The sequence below is a fragment of the Balaenoptera borealis genome (assembly GCF_965194805.1).
Source record: "Balaenoptera borealis genome assembly, chromosome: 19".
Taxonomy (NCBI): Eukaryota; Metazoa; Chordata; class Mammalia; order Artiodactyla; family Balaenopteridae; genus Balaenoptera; species Balaenoptera borealis.
In genome coordinates, this window is record NC_138878.1 from 59,541,002 (window position 1) to 59,559,615 (window position 18,614).

General features: G+C 53.6%; 2 protein-coding genes across 5 annotated transcripts; one reads left to right on the forward strand and one right to left on the reverse strand.

Annotated features, from left to right (window-relative positions):
* Nucleotides 1–3,135: 3,135 nt before the first annotated feature.
* On the reverse strand, nucleotides 3,136–11,336 carry RTN2 (reticulon 2). Of its 2 annotated transcripts, XM_082367676.1 has the most exons (10): nucleotides 11,129–11,336; nucleotides 9,419–9,463; nucleotides 8,825–9,295; nucleotides 8,459–8,719; nucleotides 6,020–6,227; nucleotides 5,504–5,642; nucleotides 5,288–5,357; nucleotides 5,133–5,179; nucleotides 3,911–3,969; nucleotides 3,136–3,638 (listed from the first exon to the last, which is right to left on the reverse strand). In XM_082367676.1, the coding sequence occupies exons 1-10, from the start codon at nucleotides 11,160–11,162 to the stop codon at nucleotides 3,557–3,559; spliced, it is 1,416 nt and encodes a 471-aa protein (XP_082223802.1). In that variant the 5' UTR covers nucleotides 11,163–11,336; the 3' UTR covers nucleotides 3,136–3,556. The 2 variants fall into 2 exon arrangements, with proteins under 2 accessions (XP_082223802.1, XP_082223803.1); XM_082367677.1 differs by lacking the exons at nucleotides 8,459–8,719; nucleotides 8,825–9,295; nucleotides 9,419–9,463; nucleotides 11,129–11,336 and adding an exon at nucleotides 7,756–7,906.
* A 632-nt stretch (nucleotides 11,337–11,968) lies between these two features.
* On the forward strand, nucleotides 11,969–16,093 carry PPM1N (protein phosphatase, Mg2+/Mn2+ dependent 1N (putative)). 3 transcript variants are annotated; one of them, XR_014237579.1, is made up of 6 exons: nucleotides 11,969–13,508; nucleotides 14,106–14,223; nucleotides 14,303–14,408; nucleotides 14,493–14,553; nucleotides 14,852–15,009; nucleotides 15,729–15,860. XR_014237579.1 is itself a non-coding variant. In XM_082367678.1 (5 exons), the coding sequence occupies exons 1-5, from the start codon at nucleotides 12,594–12,596 to the stop codon at nucleotides 15,795–15,797; spliced, it is 1,269 nt and encodes a 422-aa protein (XP_082223804.1). In that variant the 5' UTR covers nucleotides 11,969–12,593; the 3' UTR covers nucleotides 15,798–16,093. The 3 variants fall into 3 exon arrangements, 1 of the variants encoding a protein (XP_082223804.1); XR_014237580.1 differs by having other exon boundaries at nucleotides 14,852–15,033; nucleotides 15,729–15,854; XM_082367678.1 differs by lacking the exon at nucleotides 14,852–15,009 and having other exon boundaries at nucleotides 15,729–16,093.
* The last annotated feature ends 2,521 nt before the right edge of the window (nucleotides 16,094–18,614 follow it).

Sequence of the window (18,614 nt, forward strand, 5' to 3'; positions counted from 1 at the left end):
GACGTGTTCTGGAATTGGTACTCTATACACTACATAGTAGAGTTCGGAGAAGAGAAAGAAGTATCACGCCCGAAAGGTGGAATTGAACCACTCTGTCGCTAGACAGCTACAGGTTTGAAGCCTGCACCCCAGACCACTGAGGATCATCCGGGCAAGTATTCTTTCTTCCCACACAGCTATATAAAACCCACAAATTTCTATTTTTTTAACCTATGGTGATGTAGTTTGGGAGTGTGTGAGACTGTTGACTTCAATATCTATAAATTCTCCCAAGCTATTTATTACGGTGCATATCCTTCCAAAATGTTGAGTTTGCCTGATATGAGTTGAATCATTGTAGCTTTAGAAACTGTCTCATTTGCATAGCGCCGCGCATTCTGGGAAACGGCGCCAGGGGACCTGGCGCCCTCCCTTCTGGCTGTTAAAGGGCCAGAAGCCCCTTTTTTCCAAGTAAGAAGTCCATTTTTTAAGAGAAAAGATCCATAATTCGGCATTCAGAGGCCCCTTTCCTGAAAAATCCGAATTCGAGTGGGTGGGTTGCTGCTAGAGTCTGATTTAGCCCAGCCCCGGAGGCTCCGAGCTGGCGGCTATAGGGCTGGGGCGACACCTGCTGTTCTTTTGTGGAACTTCAGCGATCTACAGAGCCCTACGTTCTTTCACATGTTCAGTGGGCACCTACAGAGTCCCAGACGCAGTCCTAGGTTATGGGGATGACAGAATTTCTGTCCCCATTGAGCTTAGGCACTAGAGATCATCAGTTTTTGCATCTGCATTTTATGGCCGAGGAAAGTGAGGCGTAGAAACGGATAGTACCCTACCCTATCCACACAGCCCATCCGCTTGGGAGAACAGAACTTGTGCCATTGTAATTATATTATTACAAAAAAAGTGATCCTTTTAAAATCCAAGTCAGTGATCCTTTGACAATATCATTCCCCGACATGAAACCTTCCCAGTGGCTCCCGTCTCAGAGTAAAAGTCAAAGCTCTCATCACAGCCTTACAATCCCGATGATTAGACCTTTGCACTCCTCGGACCCGATCTCCTACTCCTCTCTCCTCATATACTTGGTTTCTGGCTCACAGATCTCGGTGCACACATCAGGCATGCTCCCTTCTCAGGGCCCTTGCGTTTGTTGATCCCCCTGCCTGAATCTCCTTTCCTCCGCATGTTCCCATGACTCACTGCCTCTTTTCACTCTGGCCTCTGCTTAAATATCACCACTTAATGAAGCCTTCCCTGAGCACCCAGTCTAAAATAGCAAGCCCTGTCACTCTATCCCCTTCCCCTGCTGGACTTTTCTCCATCACCCTGATCACCACCTGCCATATTCTACTTCTATTTGCTTATTGTCTGGCTGCTCCCGCTAGAATATCAGCTCCATGAAACCGTGGACTTTGTTTTGGTGGATTTTGTTTGTTTGTTTGTTTGGCTGCGCCGCGAAGCTGATGTGATCCTAGTTCCCTGGCCAGGAACTGAACCCAGGCCCTAGGCAGTGAGAGCACGGAGTCCTAACCACTTTGGTTCATTTCTATGTCCCTGGTACCCAAAGAGTGCTTGAGCACTTGCCAGATGCTCACTACATGTTTGTAGGATGAATGAAAGAATATTATCACTATCCTTCTCTGAGCCTCAGTTTCCTCATCTGGAAAACAAGACTAGTGCAACTAGGGGGAATCATAACGAGCAGCTGGATATAGAAGCCCGACATGGCACCAGGCAACTGGGAGTCACTCAATAAAGGCTGTTTCCATCTCCAACCTGTTTCCTGCCTCCAGTGGGGGTACCAAGGATGGGCTTGGGGGCTTTAGCCATTCCTGAACCCATAATCGCAACCGGTCCATCTTCCTCCTTTCTTTGAGATGGACAAATGGACACTTTGTCTTATGGAGAGTATGAATGAATAAAAGTATCTTTAGGAAATGTTGCTCTTTTATTTGGAAGTTTAAAACACTGCCCCTGCTTGGCAAATTCAGATTCAAGAGAAGCCCCCCAAGTCCTCTTTCTTTCAGTTAGCTAGCTGCTGCTAGGCAACCCCTGTATACAAAACCTGAGGCTGTAACTACCACTCCTGTAACATCATTATCTATCTCCTAAAATGTGACATGCATCACAAGAGGCAAGATTTTAGGTGATGCACAAACAAACATTTTAAATGGTAAGAGTTTCACGTTTAACTGTTATCTTCTATTTCTGGCAAGCGATACTGAATTCCTTGGTGGTGGAGTAACATTTCCTTTTAAAAGACATTTGTTTTATATTTTTAATAAACCAATTTAAAGAAAAAACTAGGCAAATAGCAGAACAGGTGATATAAAGATCATCAAGGTCCTGAGGGCTGACTGAGGTTTGGGAAACAATGTCATAGCTAACAATGCAGCTTCTGTTTACTGGACATTTATTCTATGCCAGGCCCTGTAACAAGGGCTTTACATGTAGGTAGCTTATGGCGACGATTTTCTATTTGAGGAAATGAGCCTTCAGGAGGTGAGGTCACTTGTTCAGGGTTACGCAGCCAAAAAGTGAAGATGATTCAAATCCAGGTCTGTAGGTCTTTAGACTCCAGTCTCCTGCCTCCTCCTCCCCCCGTTTAGTTTTGGAAACTGAGGCCCAAAGAGGTCACGAGGCCCTGTGCTCATTCCCAAGGCAGTTGGAATGGAGAGAAGCGGGTGGAGAGGTTGGAGAGAGAGAAAAGACATGGCTTGCTGACTGACTAGATGTGGGGGGTGAGGGAATAGGAGTCCAGGGCCATACCTGGGTCTCTGGCTGGGCGACAATGTGGGCAGGAGGGGATGTCCCTGAGTGGGAAATCAGGTAGGACAAGGAAGAGGTTTACATATGTTTGACGGGGGAGTCTTCCATTAGGCAGTTGCATACATGGGTCTGGGACTCAGGTGAAATGGTGGCACAGCAGGGAGAGTGTGGGGATCGACTCGTGATGTCTGCCTTGAGCACAGGCATGGAAAGTGGCTGTCAAGGCTTGGCTAGCTCTGGGATCAGACAACTCCCAGATGGCAGAGGGGAAGGTTCTTCCTCCGCAGAGATGGGGAAGGTTCCTCCTTGAGTATCACTTACCTGCTTTTCAGTACAGGAAGGTGAAAACTGGAGTGGGCTGGAAGCACAGGAGGCCTTGGGTTTTCCACAGAAGTCTTTATTACAGTGTAAATCCAAGCTCAGGCCTCCCCTGGGCCCCATGCAAAGCCCCAGCGTTGGGGCCAGTGGCATCCATCCAGGAGACACCAGCCCCTCACGGCGCCTCCGGCGGTGGGGTCCCGGAAGTGCAGGGCGTGTGCCCTATCTAGGCAACTACAAGTCCCAGCAGGCCCCGCGGCCAAGATGCCTCGCCTTTCCAAGACTCCTAGGGCAGAGCCTCTTGGGAAATGTAGTCCTGGCCACTCAGGCAATTTGCGCAAACTCCCTGGTGTGAGCGATCCTGACACCCACTGGGAAATGGCTTGGGATGAGGCAGGGAGAGGGTGGGGATGGAAGGGAAATGGAAGAGGGCAGAGGGCTACAGGGGGTGGGGGCAAGCGTCCCGCAGGCAGAGACACCCCTTTCATTCGGCTTTGGCTTTGGATCCGGAGACTGCGGCTGCTGCCGAGGCAAGGGCTCCGGTCCCTGGGATCTTAGCTCGGATCCTGAGGGAGAAACAGGTGGAGTCAAGGGGTGGGGCAAGCGACAGGATAAGTAGTATCTGAGAACTAAAAACTGGATGGAGGAAGTGAGTGCCCAAGCCAGCCCCTACCCTCCACCTACTGGCCTGCGATGGAACTGTCTCTCACCTTTTAAGAAAAGCAGGCACTCAGCCCCAGGAGATTTATGGACAGGGAATATTGGGGGTCGGGGAGAGGAGAAGCATTCCCAACTTTTCTCATTCCCCATCCCATCCGTCTCTACCACATGCCCTTACTTAGCTTTGATGTGGCTCAACTGATTGGTCACCAATCCCACATACTGGTCAATCTGGGCCTGGGGAGACAAGAAGGGGTGAAAGGAGAGATTGGAGGGGGTTCTTCTCCCTAATTCATTAAAAAAGCTGCTTCCTCCCCCACCCCCAGATCAGGAGTTGGGAGGAGTGGCCCACCACTCCACCATCAACTCTAAACCTAATAAAATACCCTTGGAAGTCAGAAGTCCAAGGTGAAGTGTCAAGTCAATTGGACCACACTCTGTGTGGGAAGTGATGTCAGGTAGACACACAGGAATTTGCCAGTGGCTTTGCGTCCTGGGAACTACTGTTAATCTTTGAGTGAGTTTTGTGTGTGTGTGTGTTTAGGGGCAGCGTAAGAATAGAGGGCGTTAGTGTTGGTTGTCGAGTCCCTGAGTGGATTGATTTAAATACTAGTTTAATTCAGTGTGAACTGACTTTGTGAGCCTCGGTGATTCCGGCATGTGAGGGAGTTAGGACTATCTCCCTGGCAGGAACATGTATTGTTTGGCTCTCAGCTGTGCCGGAAAATGTCAAAAATGGAATGTTGGTCCATCTGCCTGTCTCTGGATAGGATATATGTCAGTTGGCCCTGGTTCTGTCAGTGTTCTGGGCTGGGATGGGTGTCAGTCAGACCCAGACTATGTGTAGGGATAGACGGCGTCAGTCTGTCTGTCTGTCTGTCTGCAAATGGAATATGTGTTTGTCAGTCTCTGGTGGTATCAGGGGAGACGGGGTATCGGGGTATCAGGAGAAGGCATTCATCTGTCTGCCTGTTTCTGGCTAGAAAGAGTGTTGTTCAGCCTCGTGCTATGTCAGGGAGAGAAGACACCAGTCAGGCTGCCTCTCTGGAGGTAGGATGTGTCCAGGCAGACCTTGGATCACTGTTAGGGAGGAGCCTCAGTTAGTCTACCTGCCTTGGGCTGGAATGTGTCAGTCAGATCCTGGCTCTGTCACGGGCCACCTATCGAAATGCCTGTCTCTGGCTGTTGAAACATATTAGGTAGACTCTAGCTGCGTGGAGGAGTGGCAGCAGGCAGACCACCTGTGCCTAACATGTGTCAGAGAGAGCCTGATTCTGTCAGGGGTGGGAACACCGGCTTGTCCTCCTGTCTCTGGCTGGGACATCTGTCATGGACCCTGGCTGTGTGTGTGTGTGGTTGTTTGGCCGGGGTACTGCCAACTGAGGGCCTGTCGCACTTACCTGGTGCTGCCGGTACAGCAGAGGGATTGTGAATAAACCGATCACTCCTGCGGGCACAGAGATGGGGGTCAGGGCTCTCCAGGGAGATTACCAGCTCCATTCAGAGCCCAGGAACCCACCTCCCCGCCCCGCCCCTCATAGCCTTCCCAGCTCACCCAGAATGAGAAGAGTCAAACCATTGAAGATGGCACCCACGAAGGTCAAGATGTAGAAGAGAAGGACCAGCTGAGGGTGAGGGTCGGAGTCAGCAGAGTCTACGGGGTGCACCCTGGGCTGGGAACTTCCCCAGCACTGGCCCTCCTCCCCTCCTCCCCCCAGGGGCAGGGAGTTGAATGTTGGGACCCAGGAGGGAGTGGGGGGCTTCAGGGCACCTTGAGGGAATCCACGAAGTCTTCTACCAGAAAGAAATGCCGCAGCTGCGTGGCCGCAGAGACCACGCAGGAGGCAATCTGTTGGGACATATGTTCTGTCTGCTCCCGAGTCAGGGTCAGGTCCACATCCAGGTAGGCCCTGAGAGAACAGAGGTGTGTGAGGCCACTCAGTGGGTGGATGGGACCCAGGCTGAGGGGCGTGGCTGAGACAAGGGCAAGAAGTGAGGGTTGGGGAGTAAGGCCAGGTGTAGCGTGCTAGGGTGGAGGTCAGGGTCAGGAGACGGGATCAAGGATTAAGGGTAAGAGGTTAGGGTCTGAGGTTACGACTGGAAGTCAAGGGTCAGAGTCTGGTTTAATGTCAGGGTCAGGTTGGAGTCAGGAACAGGAACAGGAACAGGATGGGTCAGGGCCAGGGTGAGAAGTCAGTGCCTGATCTGAGGTCATGGGTCATGACTTAGGGTCAGCGCTGAGGTCTGGACAGAGGTCAGGGTTGGGGGCCAGGCTGCGGGCTCTCACTGGAAGGGGTTGGTGCCGTCCCCCCGGTGCACAGCCTGCAGCACTTTTCGGTAAACCCTGAGAGAGATGGTGCCGCAGAGCAGCAACAGGGCCACATGGGCGGCCACGGACACAATGCTGAAACGCAGGAGGCTGAGCAGGGAGACCATGAGGCCTGTGAAGACCACTCCTGACGTCCTCGTGTTCTTCCAGTACAGCAGGTCTGCCACTGTGGAGGGAGGGGGCGGCAATCAGGCTGGGGTTTGGAGCTGGCCTGGCTGACCTCTTGACCTCCTATTTCCTGTCTCGGGGCTGAAACATGACCTCTTGACACACCTGTCAGAGCCTTAACCCAATTTCCAGATTTTTACTTATCTTCTTTTATTCCATGCTTGCCTCCTGGAAAACCCAAGTTAACTGTCTAGCAAGTCCCCTCAAGCTTACTCCTGCCCATAGATAACGTGTGAACACAATTTGGGGTGAAAAATCAATCTTCTGCATCATGCATATCTCACTCTACTTTTCCTCCTAGAATTCCCTCCTAGTCAACGGGAATAGCTCTTATTAATTCATTCTTTTTAAGGGCTACATGATATTCCATGGTGTGGCTACACCATCATTCATTTTATTCAACCATGCAGCTATTGCTGGGTCGTTTACTTTGTTTCCTCCCCCCATCCTCTTCCCTGACAGTACTACAAGCACCAGCCTCCTGCAGATATTCTTACCTCCGGGAGGTTCTATTTCTGAGATAGAATCCCAGGGGTCGAATCGCTGGGTGGACTAATTATGTATTTTCGAATGTCATAAATATTATCAGATTGCTTACTAGCAAGACTGTAACAATCCTTATTTCTATGAGCAACATGCAAGTGATCTTTTCCCAGCATCCTGCCCAGCAATGGGTGTCATTGTTCTTTTTATTTTTTGCACCCTGACACATGTAAAGTCATATCTCCTTGATACCCCTACCAACACATACATCTAAGTCCTAAATGTATTAATAACACCATCCTCCTTCCTAGGCCCTAACTCAAACTTCTGATCCCTTTCAGAGATCCTAAACTCACCTCCCAAGCCCAGCCTATGTCCTGATCAGTGACCTTTGGACCCCAACGTTTCATCTCACTCATCTTAACTTTTAACAGCCGTCCCTATAATCGGCTCTGCCTTGAACCCTGAACTGAGAGCCCAGTACCCTGCCATTTATTTCCAGACAGTCTCCATCCTCCCACCCTTACTCCGATCAAACTGACCCATCCCAACCAGTCCCCCTCAGAGTCTGACTCTCCTCACTTCTGTATCTTCCCTACGCACATCCTCCCATCTACCTCTAACTAGGGTAGACCTCCCTTCAACCCCTCCCCTGCAGGCTCCCCAAAGCCTGAGCCAGTGGTGGGGGAGGGGCCGGGTCACCTGAGGCGGGGCTAAGTTTAGGCACGCTGGGGGGAGGGTGCCTCTCAGGCAGCTGTGCTGGCCTGTCCAGCTACTGAGTGACAGCACCGCCTGGGCCTGAGGCTGGGGGAGGGGGCCTCGCTGCTCTTGGGCCCCAAAGCTCCGGCTCGAGAGAGAGGGGACCCCATACTCCCTCCACGCCCTCCCTAGACACCCCCGCAGCCCCTCAGCCCCAGCCTGCCGCTCTGGGGAATCTGGGACCAAGACGAAACATCCCCCAGATTTGAGGGCGATAAAAGTGAATCTGGGTCCCTTTCCACGGTCCCCCAGCGCCCGCGTCCCAGCCCGCCCCGAAAGCCCACCTTTACTCCCCATCTCGGCTCCGAGTGAGAGGCTACAGACACTGCTGCTTCTCAGGGATTTTGCCCACTTCAGTGGAACCCGGAGAGAGGGAGTAAGGGGGCGGGGCCCTTTTGTACCCAGCCAATGACTCTCCATTGCGGTGGGAACAATTCCAAAACGGGGTGGCTCTCTTTGTAAACAGCCAAAAGCAGTGATGTCTATAACCTACCTATAGGAACCGTTCGTGGAGGCTGAGCATACTTTGAAGTAAGGCGGGGTCTATTTACAATTGGCCAATTCATGCGGTCAGGGAAGAGGAGAGTTTTTAAAACGCACAGAGTTTACTTTTACTTGCCCAGTGGCCACATTCAGAAAAGAGCATTATTTTTTCAGGGATTTGGCCTGTCCAAAATCAGCCTCTAGGGGGAGCACTCCAAAAGAGGGATTATTTTTTAGCAATTAGCCAATCCTAATGCTTCCTCCAGCTTCTCAGGTGGGAGGGCTAACTTCTCAAGTGGGAGGGGGAACCATTTAAAAAGAGCCAATAGCAATCTCAGGTAACGGGAAAATTTTTTTAAAGGGTGGAGTTTACAATGTCTTGCCAGTAGCAATACCTCCTCCCTTCTCCATTCTCCTCCGTTCCTTCCCGAGGATGGTCCCTTTAAAAATCAATCCTCCACCCTCGCTGTAGTCCAAAGGAGCACGTTCCCTCATGCACTTTACCTAGAAAGTGTGGTTCCAATGTGAATTCTGATTGGTCCGTGCTATCGAGGCACTGCCCCGTGATTGGCTCCCGCTCCAGCCGCCCCCACGGCTCTTCCTCCTCCTTCTCGTCCATCGAGGGCTCATCTGGCCAAGAGTTCGAATCCCGAGATCGAAGTGGAGATGGGGTACGGGCCTGAGGGATCCCAGAGCCAGGGCTGGGCTGTGGAGTCAAGACTTCGGGCGGCGAGGACTGAGCGAGTCCGAGTTGTAGGTCCAGGTCTGGTGCGTTAGAGAGAGAAGGCTGTGAGCTTTCACCATGGAGGTGCCCTAAGGAGAGACCACCCACCCCTGGTGGCTTTGGTCCCAGCACCTCGGACATCTCACCTTTCCCAGCCTCTCCAACCTCTGATCCGTCGGGTTCTTCGTCATCCAGCGGGGTGGAGCTACTGGTGGCAGAGTCCTCCCCGGACCCTGCTCCCCGGGCCGCCCAGCCCAGTTGGTCCAGTTGGAGCCCCAGGTCCTCCAGGGGGCGCTCAGCTGGAGGGGCAGAATCGGGGTGACCACGGCGCCCGGGCTCCGGGGATTGGCTCAGGCTGGGGATGCTCTCCAAGCTGTCGCCCAGGCCAGGTTGCGGGGGCGGCTCTCGCGGCTCCGAGACTGAGCGGCCCTGGGGCCGTGGGCGGCGAGCAGCTGAATCCCTGCGGGCCCCAGAGCCCAGCACGCCATCGAAGGCGATGTAGGAGAAGGTCAGCTCCCGGGGAGTGCCCCAGTCCTGCGATGTGGTCTCCTCCTCGTCTTCCTCTGAGAATTCCCGGGCTGTATGCAGCTCCCGAAAATCCGAGTCGTCGTTCCCTCCTGCCATGAGCAAAGGAGGGCATGAACTCCTCTGACCAAGACCCTAGCCCACTCCCCTTAACCCCTTTACCCAGCTGTGAGCCCCCTTCAAGTCCCACTCTCACATCTTCCCTCTCTGCTTACCTTCTGTGGAGTCAGGGGTAGAGGAAGCTGTAGACGGAGCTTCTTCTGCAACAGGGAAAGAATCAAAGACTCTTAGAAGCTTAGATTGCCCGAGTTACAGAAGTAGTGTGCTAGTCCTGGAAACCTGTCTGAATTAAGGAATCTTAGAGTTTTAATTACAGGACCTCTAGAACATTCTGTATACAGACTGTAAAACCTTAGTATCCCTGCTGTCTGAAGCTCAGTCTTAGAAGTTCAAATCCAGGAATCTCGATCTTAGTGCCTTTAAATTAGGGATTTTAGGAGGCTTCAATTCCTTAATTCTTTCAACAACCATTAATTGAGTGTTTAATACATGCCAGGCACTGTTTTAGATCCTGAGGATACAAATGTGAACAAAACAGACAAAATCCCTAGTCTCATAGAGCTTACACTCTATAGGGGAGATAGACAGTAACAATTAAACTTATGATGTTGGGTGCTAAGTGTGTGGAGAAAAATGAAGGTAAGGGAAGAGAAAGTAAGGGGATGCTATTTCAGACAGGTTGGTGAGGAAGACTTCCGGATGACATTTGAACAGAAACCTGAATGATGTGAGGAAACCATGCGGATATCTAGGGAAGAGTCTTCCAGGCAGAGGGAAAAGTCAGTGCAAAGGCCCTGAGGCAAGCAGTAAGCTTTGCATATTTGAGGAACTGAGAAGTGTGCAGATGTGACTGGAACAGGGTGACTGATGGGGAGATGGAAGGGAGATGAGGGCAGAGAGGAAAGGCGGGGTGGGGTGGGGGTGGGGAGATCACGTAGGGCCTTCCTTTGTAAGCCCAGGTAAGGACAAGATCTTAGAATGTTGGGATGATACTCTAAAATGTTGAAATAACAAATTCTTAGAATTTTGGCATGTTGACTCCCAAGACATGCAAGTGGCTAGGTCGGCGTTGCAATCCCCAGCTGTCAGAACCATAGGGGTGTGAGACAGAGAATGTTAGACAAGGACTGTTAGAGCCCTGGCCTCAGAAATCATAAGGCTCAGACAAGGCGTTTTCAATTATGGAATTCAGCCTCTCAGAGTTAGCTTGGGGCTTTGCCTACAGGAGATGCTCAATACCGTTTGGAGATTGAAATCAGATGCCCCCCCGCCCCCACCTCGTTTCTTCAGCTAGGGCATAGGAGGCCAGGAATCAGAGATCCGGAGTGGTAAAACCTAAGGACCCAGGAGTCCTAGCCCCAACCCAGGGATGGCTGTATCCTGGGGACAGGGGATTGTACAATTCGGGCGAGGTCGGGGCTGCCTCTGAGTCTGGGGAGAAAACGGAGGTGGGATGCGAAGATGGGTGATGCGGGGGAAGGGGGGAGTCAGACCCCTCTTCTCCATCGTGGCTCTGCCCCTCCATTCAAATCCCCTCACCGCTGGCTATGGCCAGCACCAGGGCGAGGGGACAGCTCCCGGAAAGCTTCCTCATCCCCGGGCGGAGCCCCGCGGCACATTCAAGGGCCCAGAGCGCCCCCCGTCGGCTATCTCAGTGCCCCCAGCCTCTGCCCAGTCTCACTCAGGTTGTCCGGATCAAGTCGCCCCCATCGCCGCTGGAACACGGGGGGAAGGGAGAGCTTCCTTTGTCTCCTTCGCTTCCTCCCCGTCTTGGCTCTCCCGAGGCCCAGGTCGGAGGGAAAACCGGGGAAGAGCCCACCCGGGCCTCTGGGCCCCACACCAGGCCTGAGCCTCCCCCTACTCACTGCAGTGGGCGAAGACCGGCAGGACCTGCCCCATGGCCCCCCTCGGGCCTGCATCGGGACCCCCGCCCACTCCGGCCACGCCGCCCTGGGCCTGGGGCCGCGAGCGCTCATCTCCGCCGCGCCCAGGACGCCGCCGCCGCCATCCTCGCTGCCTCCTCCTCCCGGGCCGCTCCAGCAGCCGCCGCCGCCGCCGCCGCCGCCGCCGCCCTCGGTTAGGCTCAGCGGGGGCGGGCGGGGCCGCTGTGGGGCGACTGCAGCGCGGGGGCCGGGGGCGGGGCCAGAGAACGGGGGGCGGAACCTGAGGGAGGGCGAGGGGGAGGGGAAACACCCGGGAGGATGGAGGTGGGGCGTGGCCTTCCTAATAGAGGGGCAGAGCTAGGACCTTAGGCTACCTGCCGAGAAGGCCTGGAAGGCGGTCTGAAGGGCGGGGTCTAGACAGAAGAGGGCGGGGCCTTTAGGGGGAGAGAAGCGGGACCGAGGGTAGGGTGAGGGGCTCCGGGAAATGATGATGAAGGAACCTAGGCGGAGAGGATGGGGGCGTGGATCTCAGAGTGGGTTGGGGTGGAGCTAGAGGTGGCATTGAGGGGAGGGTATAAAGATTCTACCGCTGAGAGGTAGAGGTATAAGCCTAGATTCTCAATGGGAGTGGGAAAGGGGGCGGGAAGAAACTACTCGGAAAGTTTTGAGACAAGGGGAGGAGCTCAGACTTGGGGAGGTTTAAGCCAATTTACAATTGTTCAGAGTTGGGTGGGGTCAGTCCGAGACTGAGGAGCTAGAGGCGTGGCCTAGAGGGAATAGGGCAGAACAATCAAGGGTGGTGGTGCTGCCCAGAAGGTGAGCTGAACCTGGAGTGAGGGGGCTGGGCGCGGAGCTAGACGCCGGTCGGGACTGCGAATATTAGAAGCATCTGAGGCTGTGTGTGTGAATGGATGGGAGGGACCTGGAAGAGAAGCGACTGAAACCCGGGGGCGAGACGGAGAGGGGAGGGGTCGAAGTAAAAAAATTAAGCATTTAAAGCTTTTGAAACACGATGGGACCACTGATGTGGGCAGAGATTGAACAGAGTCGGGCTGGGGAGCCGAAGCCGAGTGTTGTGTTGAGAATACGGATTTTAGAGATTGTGTAACACTGTTTACTTCTGTGACTCAGTTTCCTCTTCGGTAAATTGGAGATGGTGATGTAAAACAGTGTGTAGCTCATGGTAAATGCTAGTTTGGTACTATTATCTTTTTTCCCTGACCAAAACCACAAACCTCACTTTGAAGGTGCGGAAGAAAGGAGAACGAAGAGTTCATTCCCTTCTAGTGACTCGACTTGAGTGCAAGTCAAGGGCATAGGAAGGAGATTTAAGTGGTTTAAAATTTCACAGTGCAGAGGATTAGTGGAGGTGACGGGGACGGGGGCGGGGTGGCGGGGCTGTTAGCAGGTGCAGAGGGTGGAGCTTTCCTGATCCCCAGGCTGAAGGATGGCGGCCCTCGCCCGCCTGCTGGAATGTCTCCTCTGGCCAGCTCGCAAGCAAGAGTGGGTGGAGGAGGCAGAGGAGAGGCGCAGCTCTGCCGACGGGCCTCAGTCCCTCCTGGACGCACCGCGATGCGCCCAGCGGCCGCACGGGGGTGCGGCGGCGTCTTGGGGCTTGCGCTTCGGGGCGAGCGCAGTGCAAGGGTGGCGCGCACACATGGAGGACGCGCATTGCGCTTGGCTTGAGCTACCCGGGCTGGGCCCGGGCTGGGCTTTCTTCGCGGTCCTCGACGGCCACGGTGGGACGAGAGCCGCCCTCTTCGGTGCGCGCCACCTGCCGGGCTACGTGCTCGAGGCGCTGGGCCCAGCGCCCGGCGAGCCCCAGGGCGTGTGCGAAGCACTGCGCCGAGCCTTTCTGAGCGCAGACGCACGCCTGCGCGCTCTCTGGCCCCGCGGCGAGCCGGGAGGCTCCACCGCCTTGGCGTTGCTGGTTTCCCCGCACTTTCTGTACCTGGCGCACTGCGGTGACTCCCGCGCGGTGCTGAGTCGCGCCGGCGCCGTGGCCTTCACCACCGAAGACCATCGGCCCCTCCGTCCCCGGGAACGCGAGCGCATCCATGACGCGGGCGGCACCATCAGCCGCCGGCGCCTCGAGGGCTCTCTGGCAGTGTCCCGAGCACTGGGAGACTTTGCCTACAAAGAGGCTCCGGGACGGCCCCCTGAACTGCAGCTCGTTTCCGCGGAGCCTGAAGTGACCGCCCTGGCACGCCGAGCAGAGGACGAATTCATGCTCCTGGCCTCTGATGGCGTGTGGGACGCGATGTCTGGCTCTGCCCTGGCGGGACTGGTGGCATCTCGCCTCTGCTTGGGCTTGGCCCCAGAGCTTCTCTGCGCGCAGCTGTTGGATACGTGTCTTTGCAAGGTCCTGGGGGCGGGGCTTGAGATCTTTGAGGGAAGAACCTAAGGGATTTAGGGGGGAGGAGCTTTGATGCAGAGGCGAGAGTAAAACTAGAAAAGGAGAGGTGGGACTCCAATAGGGGACGGGGCCTGCTGGAACGGGGCAGGGCCAAAACGTGCAGGGAGCGGAGACTGAGGGAAATCTTGAGACAAGACGGAAGAGTTCTAGATAGATAAGTGGGAGGGATTTACGAGAAAGGGCGTGGTCTTTTGGAATGGAACAGCCCTCAGACTTAAGAGATGGGTCCTGAGGTGTGACTAGTGGCAGAAAGAAGAACAGTTAAACAGCAGAGTGGGAGGAGCTTTGGAAAAGGGAAGTGGCTCTGTTTAATAGGGTGGTGCTAGGACAGTGAGAGGGCGTGGTCTAAGGAATTGGTCCTTGTGAGAGGCCTGGTTTAGACTGGCAGAAGGGTGGGACTTTAGAGATACGGGCATAACCAGATTGGGAAGGGGGCACTAGAGCAAGGGCAGTGTTGGGAAACTCTGTTTCCTAGGGCATGGAGACCTGTGCTGGGGCATTCAGCCGTGTTCCACCAGGCTCTCTTTTCTCTGCCTTCTCCAGGGAAGCCTGGACAACATGACCTGCATCCTGGTCTGCTTCCCGGGGGCCCCCAGGCCTTGTGAGGAGGCCATCAGGAAGGAGCTAGTGCTGGACGCAGCCCTGGGACGCAGGGTTGCAGGTGAGCAGGCGCCAGGAGCCCGGGCGGAAGGGGTGGTCAGCAAGCAGGGTAACTCCCACAATCCTTGCCTCCTTCTCAGAGCTGTGTGCCTTTGGCCAGGAGCCCCCCAGCTTGAACACAGTTTTCAGGACTCTGGCCTCTGAGGACATCCCGGATTTACCTCCTGGGGGAGGGCTCCACTGCAAGTGAGTTGGGGTGGGGTGGGGTGGAATGGGAGGATGGGTGGTAGGAGGAGGGTCCCCTCCTGAGGGCCTTCCTTTGCTCTCCAGGGCCACAGTCATCGCTGACGCTTACTCTCAGTTCTGCCAGGCCTCAGGAGAGCGCTGGATGGTAAGGACCCTGTGTTCTTGAATGCTTCTCTTAGAAGCATGTAATTCAGCACCTCCCCCATGCCACCTCTTTAAGTGATGGGGAAATTGAGGCCAGAGGGGACAGGGACTTACCTGATATAGTAATAAGCTCTCACACCTGGTCCTGAAGAATTGTGCTAGGCATGATTGTTGGTGGGGTGGGGTGGGTGGTGATGGCAGAAGCAGAGGAGAAGAGATTGTGCTTCTCCTCCAAGAAATGTGCCCCCTACATTGCTCTGTGAAGCCCCACCATCCCAAGCACCACCCCCTCCATCCAGAAATAAGGCAGAAAAATTCAAGGAATGTTGATGACCAATACCAAGGGCTGATTGCACTGCAGAGACCACCAGGACATCTCTGAGGGTGGCCCAGGTCTTAGAGGAGAGAGGTTGTGAATTGGGCCCAGATGGCCTATTTAGAGATGTCCAAGGAGGTGGTGAGTGGAGCCACATAAACTAAGGTATGGGGTGGGGGGCTGGGAGGAAATGTGAGGGAGGAAACCAGAAGGCCTTTGCAGGGCAGAGAAGGGAGTTGGGTTATTACCAATCGGGGTGGGGGGGTTGTTGATGGTTTCTCAGCAGCAGAAAGGAGGTCTTTGTCAGGATTCTTTTGAGTTGTGAGTGACAGAAACCCCATTCAACCTGGGAAGACGAACCAGGGAGTTTTACTGGGCCATGTAATTGAAGAGTACAGGGACTTAAGGCATGACTGCATCCAGTTGTCAGATGATGTCATCAGGAACTGTCTTAGTTTTCTTTTCTCTGAGTTGGCTTCATTCCCAGGCAGGGTCCCCACATGAGGTAGCAGAGAGTCGCTGCTCCATGCTCACATCCCAGAAGCCTAACATCCCCAGTGGGGAGAGCATGCCAGTTTCCCAGTAGTTGCAGCCGTGCTTCCAGAGCTGGTTCTCCATGGCCACACTGGGTCATGTGCCTGACCAGTCTCTGTGTCTCTGATTGGCCAGGCTGGGGTCACAGGCCCATCCCCTAGCACTTGGCCTTGGGGTCCACTCCACCCAAAACTGAGGAAATGAGAGATAGGGAATGCTGGTTCCTCAAAGGAAAAATAGGAGCGGTGCTTCCAGAATACAGGGGAGTAAATGCTGAGGGGCAAGAAGGGGTTCCTATTCACCATCTTCCACGTTTTGTGTTACAGATGGGGCAGAATGGGGCTGAGAAGCCCACTGGCACCCATTCAAGCTCTGCCTTGGACTTGGAGGCCTGACAGCTGTCATCCTTTAGGGACCCTCTGCCCAGCTGGGGCCTCAATGGAATTAAGGAAGAAAACTCCCCTTCCCCAGCTATGCAGACTAGCGGAAGGAAGAGAAACCAATGGAGGAACCCCAGAATGTTTATTTCCCTTTCTCCTACTTCCCTCTCATAAGACAGAAAGTCTTATGAGAGAGGGGAAATTCCACCCACCAGCTAGACCCAAAAAAAAAACAACCAAAAATAACCCAAACCTCAAAACCCCAAAACCAAATGTCTTTGAAATACTTAGAGCTGAATGGACCCTGAAAATCACCCAGTTCAATAACCTTCTCTTCCCTTCCTATTTTTCATATGTTTGGCGGGGAGGTAGGGGAAAGTTTTTATAATTAAATTTTAATTACATAATTCAAAATACATTTTTCTTGTGGAAAAAACCCCACACGCATTATTTGCCCAGTCATTTGGCAAATACGTATGGGGCACCTGCTATGTGCAAGGCCCTGCTCAGGCCATCAACCTGGCAGACCCATTGAGGTTCCTGCCCCCGGAACCTCCTAGTGTGTGGGATGGAGTTGGGGGGGGACAGCAAACAAGGGAACCCATAAGTAAGGTCATCTCAGACACTGACAAGTGTCTCAAGGAAAATGAAACTGGGGGATGTGATAAGAAAATGTCTTAGGGGAGCTATGCTGGTTTTTTTACATAGTTATTTATTTTTTGAATGGGTGATAAGTTCACTTGGTTTGAAATTCAAAGGGCACAAAACGGTATACAATGAAGTCTCTCTCCATCCCTCACCCACTGCCACTCCATTTGCCACCTGGGGATGGTTGCTTTAGATGGGGGTCAGTGACGACCTCTGAGGAGGGGCAACTGAGCAGGAACCTAACAGAGAACTCGCCAGCCATGCAAAAACCCCAGGGAAGAGGGTCCCAAGGCAGAAGGAACAGCCAGTGTGAAAGGCTAGAGGCAGGACTGAACTCGGCATTTTCAAGATGAGGCTTGAGATTATGACCATCAGACTCTCCACGATCCCATTCTGTGTCCTACGGGTAACCCCTGCAGTGAGTTTGGAGTGGATTTTTCAAGACCTTTTATTGGGCATGTACACACATGTATATGGTACCTTAGGTGTCTCCTTGATTTTTTTCATACCCTATGTATCATCTGGCAATTTGTTTCCTTTTACTCAATAATGTGTTGGAAACTTCTTTCATGCCACTTACACACCTCACTCTTTTTAGCTGCTACTCAGCACTTCAGACAAGAGATGTGCAATGGTTTCACCATCCGTCATCCTCTTGATGGGTATTTAGGTTGTTTCCAATTTCTTGCCCTTACGTCACTGCTGCCGTAAAGATCCTTGATCAGGCTGCTGTGTACATATGCAAGAGTTTCTCTAGTTCAGGGGTCTTGCTACCTGTTCTGTACAGCACTTGAGCTAAGAAGGGTTTTTACATTTTTAAAGGGTTGTAAAAAAATATGCAAAAGAGGCCCTATGTTAAATATGCCTAAAATATTTACTATTTGGACATTTATAGAATAAGTTTGCTGACTATAGTGCAGGTGGCACACAGAAGCACCACCCCTCCCATTTCACAGATGGGAAAGCTGAGACCCAGAGAGGAGAAAGGACTTGCCCATGGTCACACAGAACTGGGGTTTTCATGCAGTTGGATAAATGTAAATGTGTGTTGAGCTGCTGTTCTGGGCCTGGCTGGGTTAGTAAGGCCCAGAAATTGATCAAGTCTACCTCTGTCCCCAAAGAACTCAGTCTGAGGAGACACACAGAGAAACAATTATAACCTACCATAGATAAGGGTTCAGGGTCTCCCAGAGTGGGGTGGAGAAGGGGAGAGGATTAATCCATTCTTCAGAGAAGAATTAATGTCAGAGCATGGCCTAGAAGAATGAGGTGAAGTAGATCAGGACAGCACCCGGCAGCGGATTCCTCTTGGAGAAAAAAAGGCTGGGAATCTTGATTCCCTCACCTAGTCAGCTGGGCCCCAAGAGTTGTTTTACTCTCATACCTTGCACCACTGGAGTCCTGGTGGCTCAGGCAAGAGGTCTATAGTCCAGATTTACTTCCTGCCTCCAGGCTTCAATTTATCCATTTCTCAATGTCGAACTGATTTCCCAGGTTCCTGCCCCAGCCTAAGGCACCTTACCCAGGCCAGGTGGCGCTCTACGAGAGGGGCGTGATCATATTGGTTACGTCACGTAGGGCGGAGTCTGCAGGACCAGTGGCGGAAGTCTGGGAGGGTGTAGGGACTCAGCCCGAATCTGGCGCGTGGTGGGAGGAGGCTCCCGGGAGCCGGCATAGGGAGGGTCCCCCACCTCCGTTCCCTCGGATATCTGCATGATCCCACCATCCTCCGCAGATGAAACTGAGTCACGGCGGGGCGTGCGTGGAGAGGGGACCAGGGGCCTTATTCACACACGGACCGGGAGCTCCATTCCCACCGAGGTCCAGCGCCGCACCCCCCCCCCCATAGCCCCCCCCCCCCGCCTCGCCCCACACACACCCTGCGGCTGTGAGTCAGCGGCCAGCCGCGCCCCCTCGGCCCACTTCCTCCTCACCTTCCCAGGGCGGGCGAGGGGGGGGCAGTGAAAGGGGTGGGCCCCCTCCCTACCCATTCCGCTCTTCGGCGGGGGAGGGGGTTCGCCCCTTAGGAATCCCTCATAAATTGGTGGAGAGAGACGTTGAGGGCTCCGAAGGCAGGATTTAAGGGACAAAATTTGAGAGAATCTATGCTTGACCAGAAGGTCCTCTTCGCCCCTCAAACTGAGTAGAATGTAAAGAAATGGAGAAGTCAATGGGGAGGGTGAG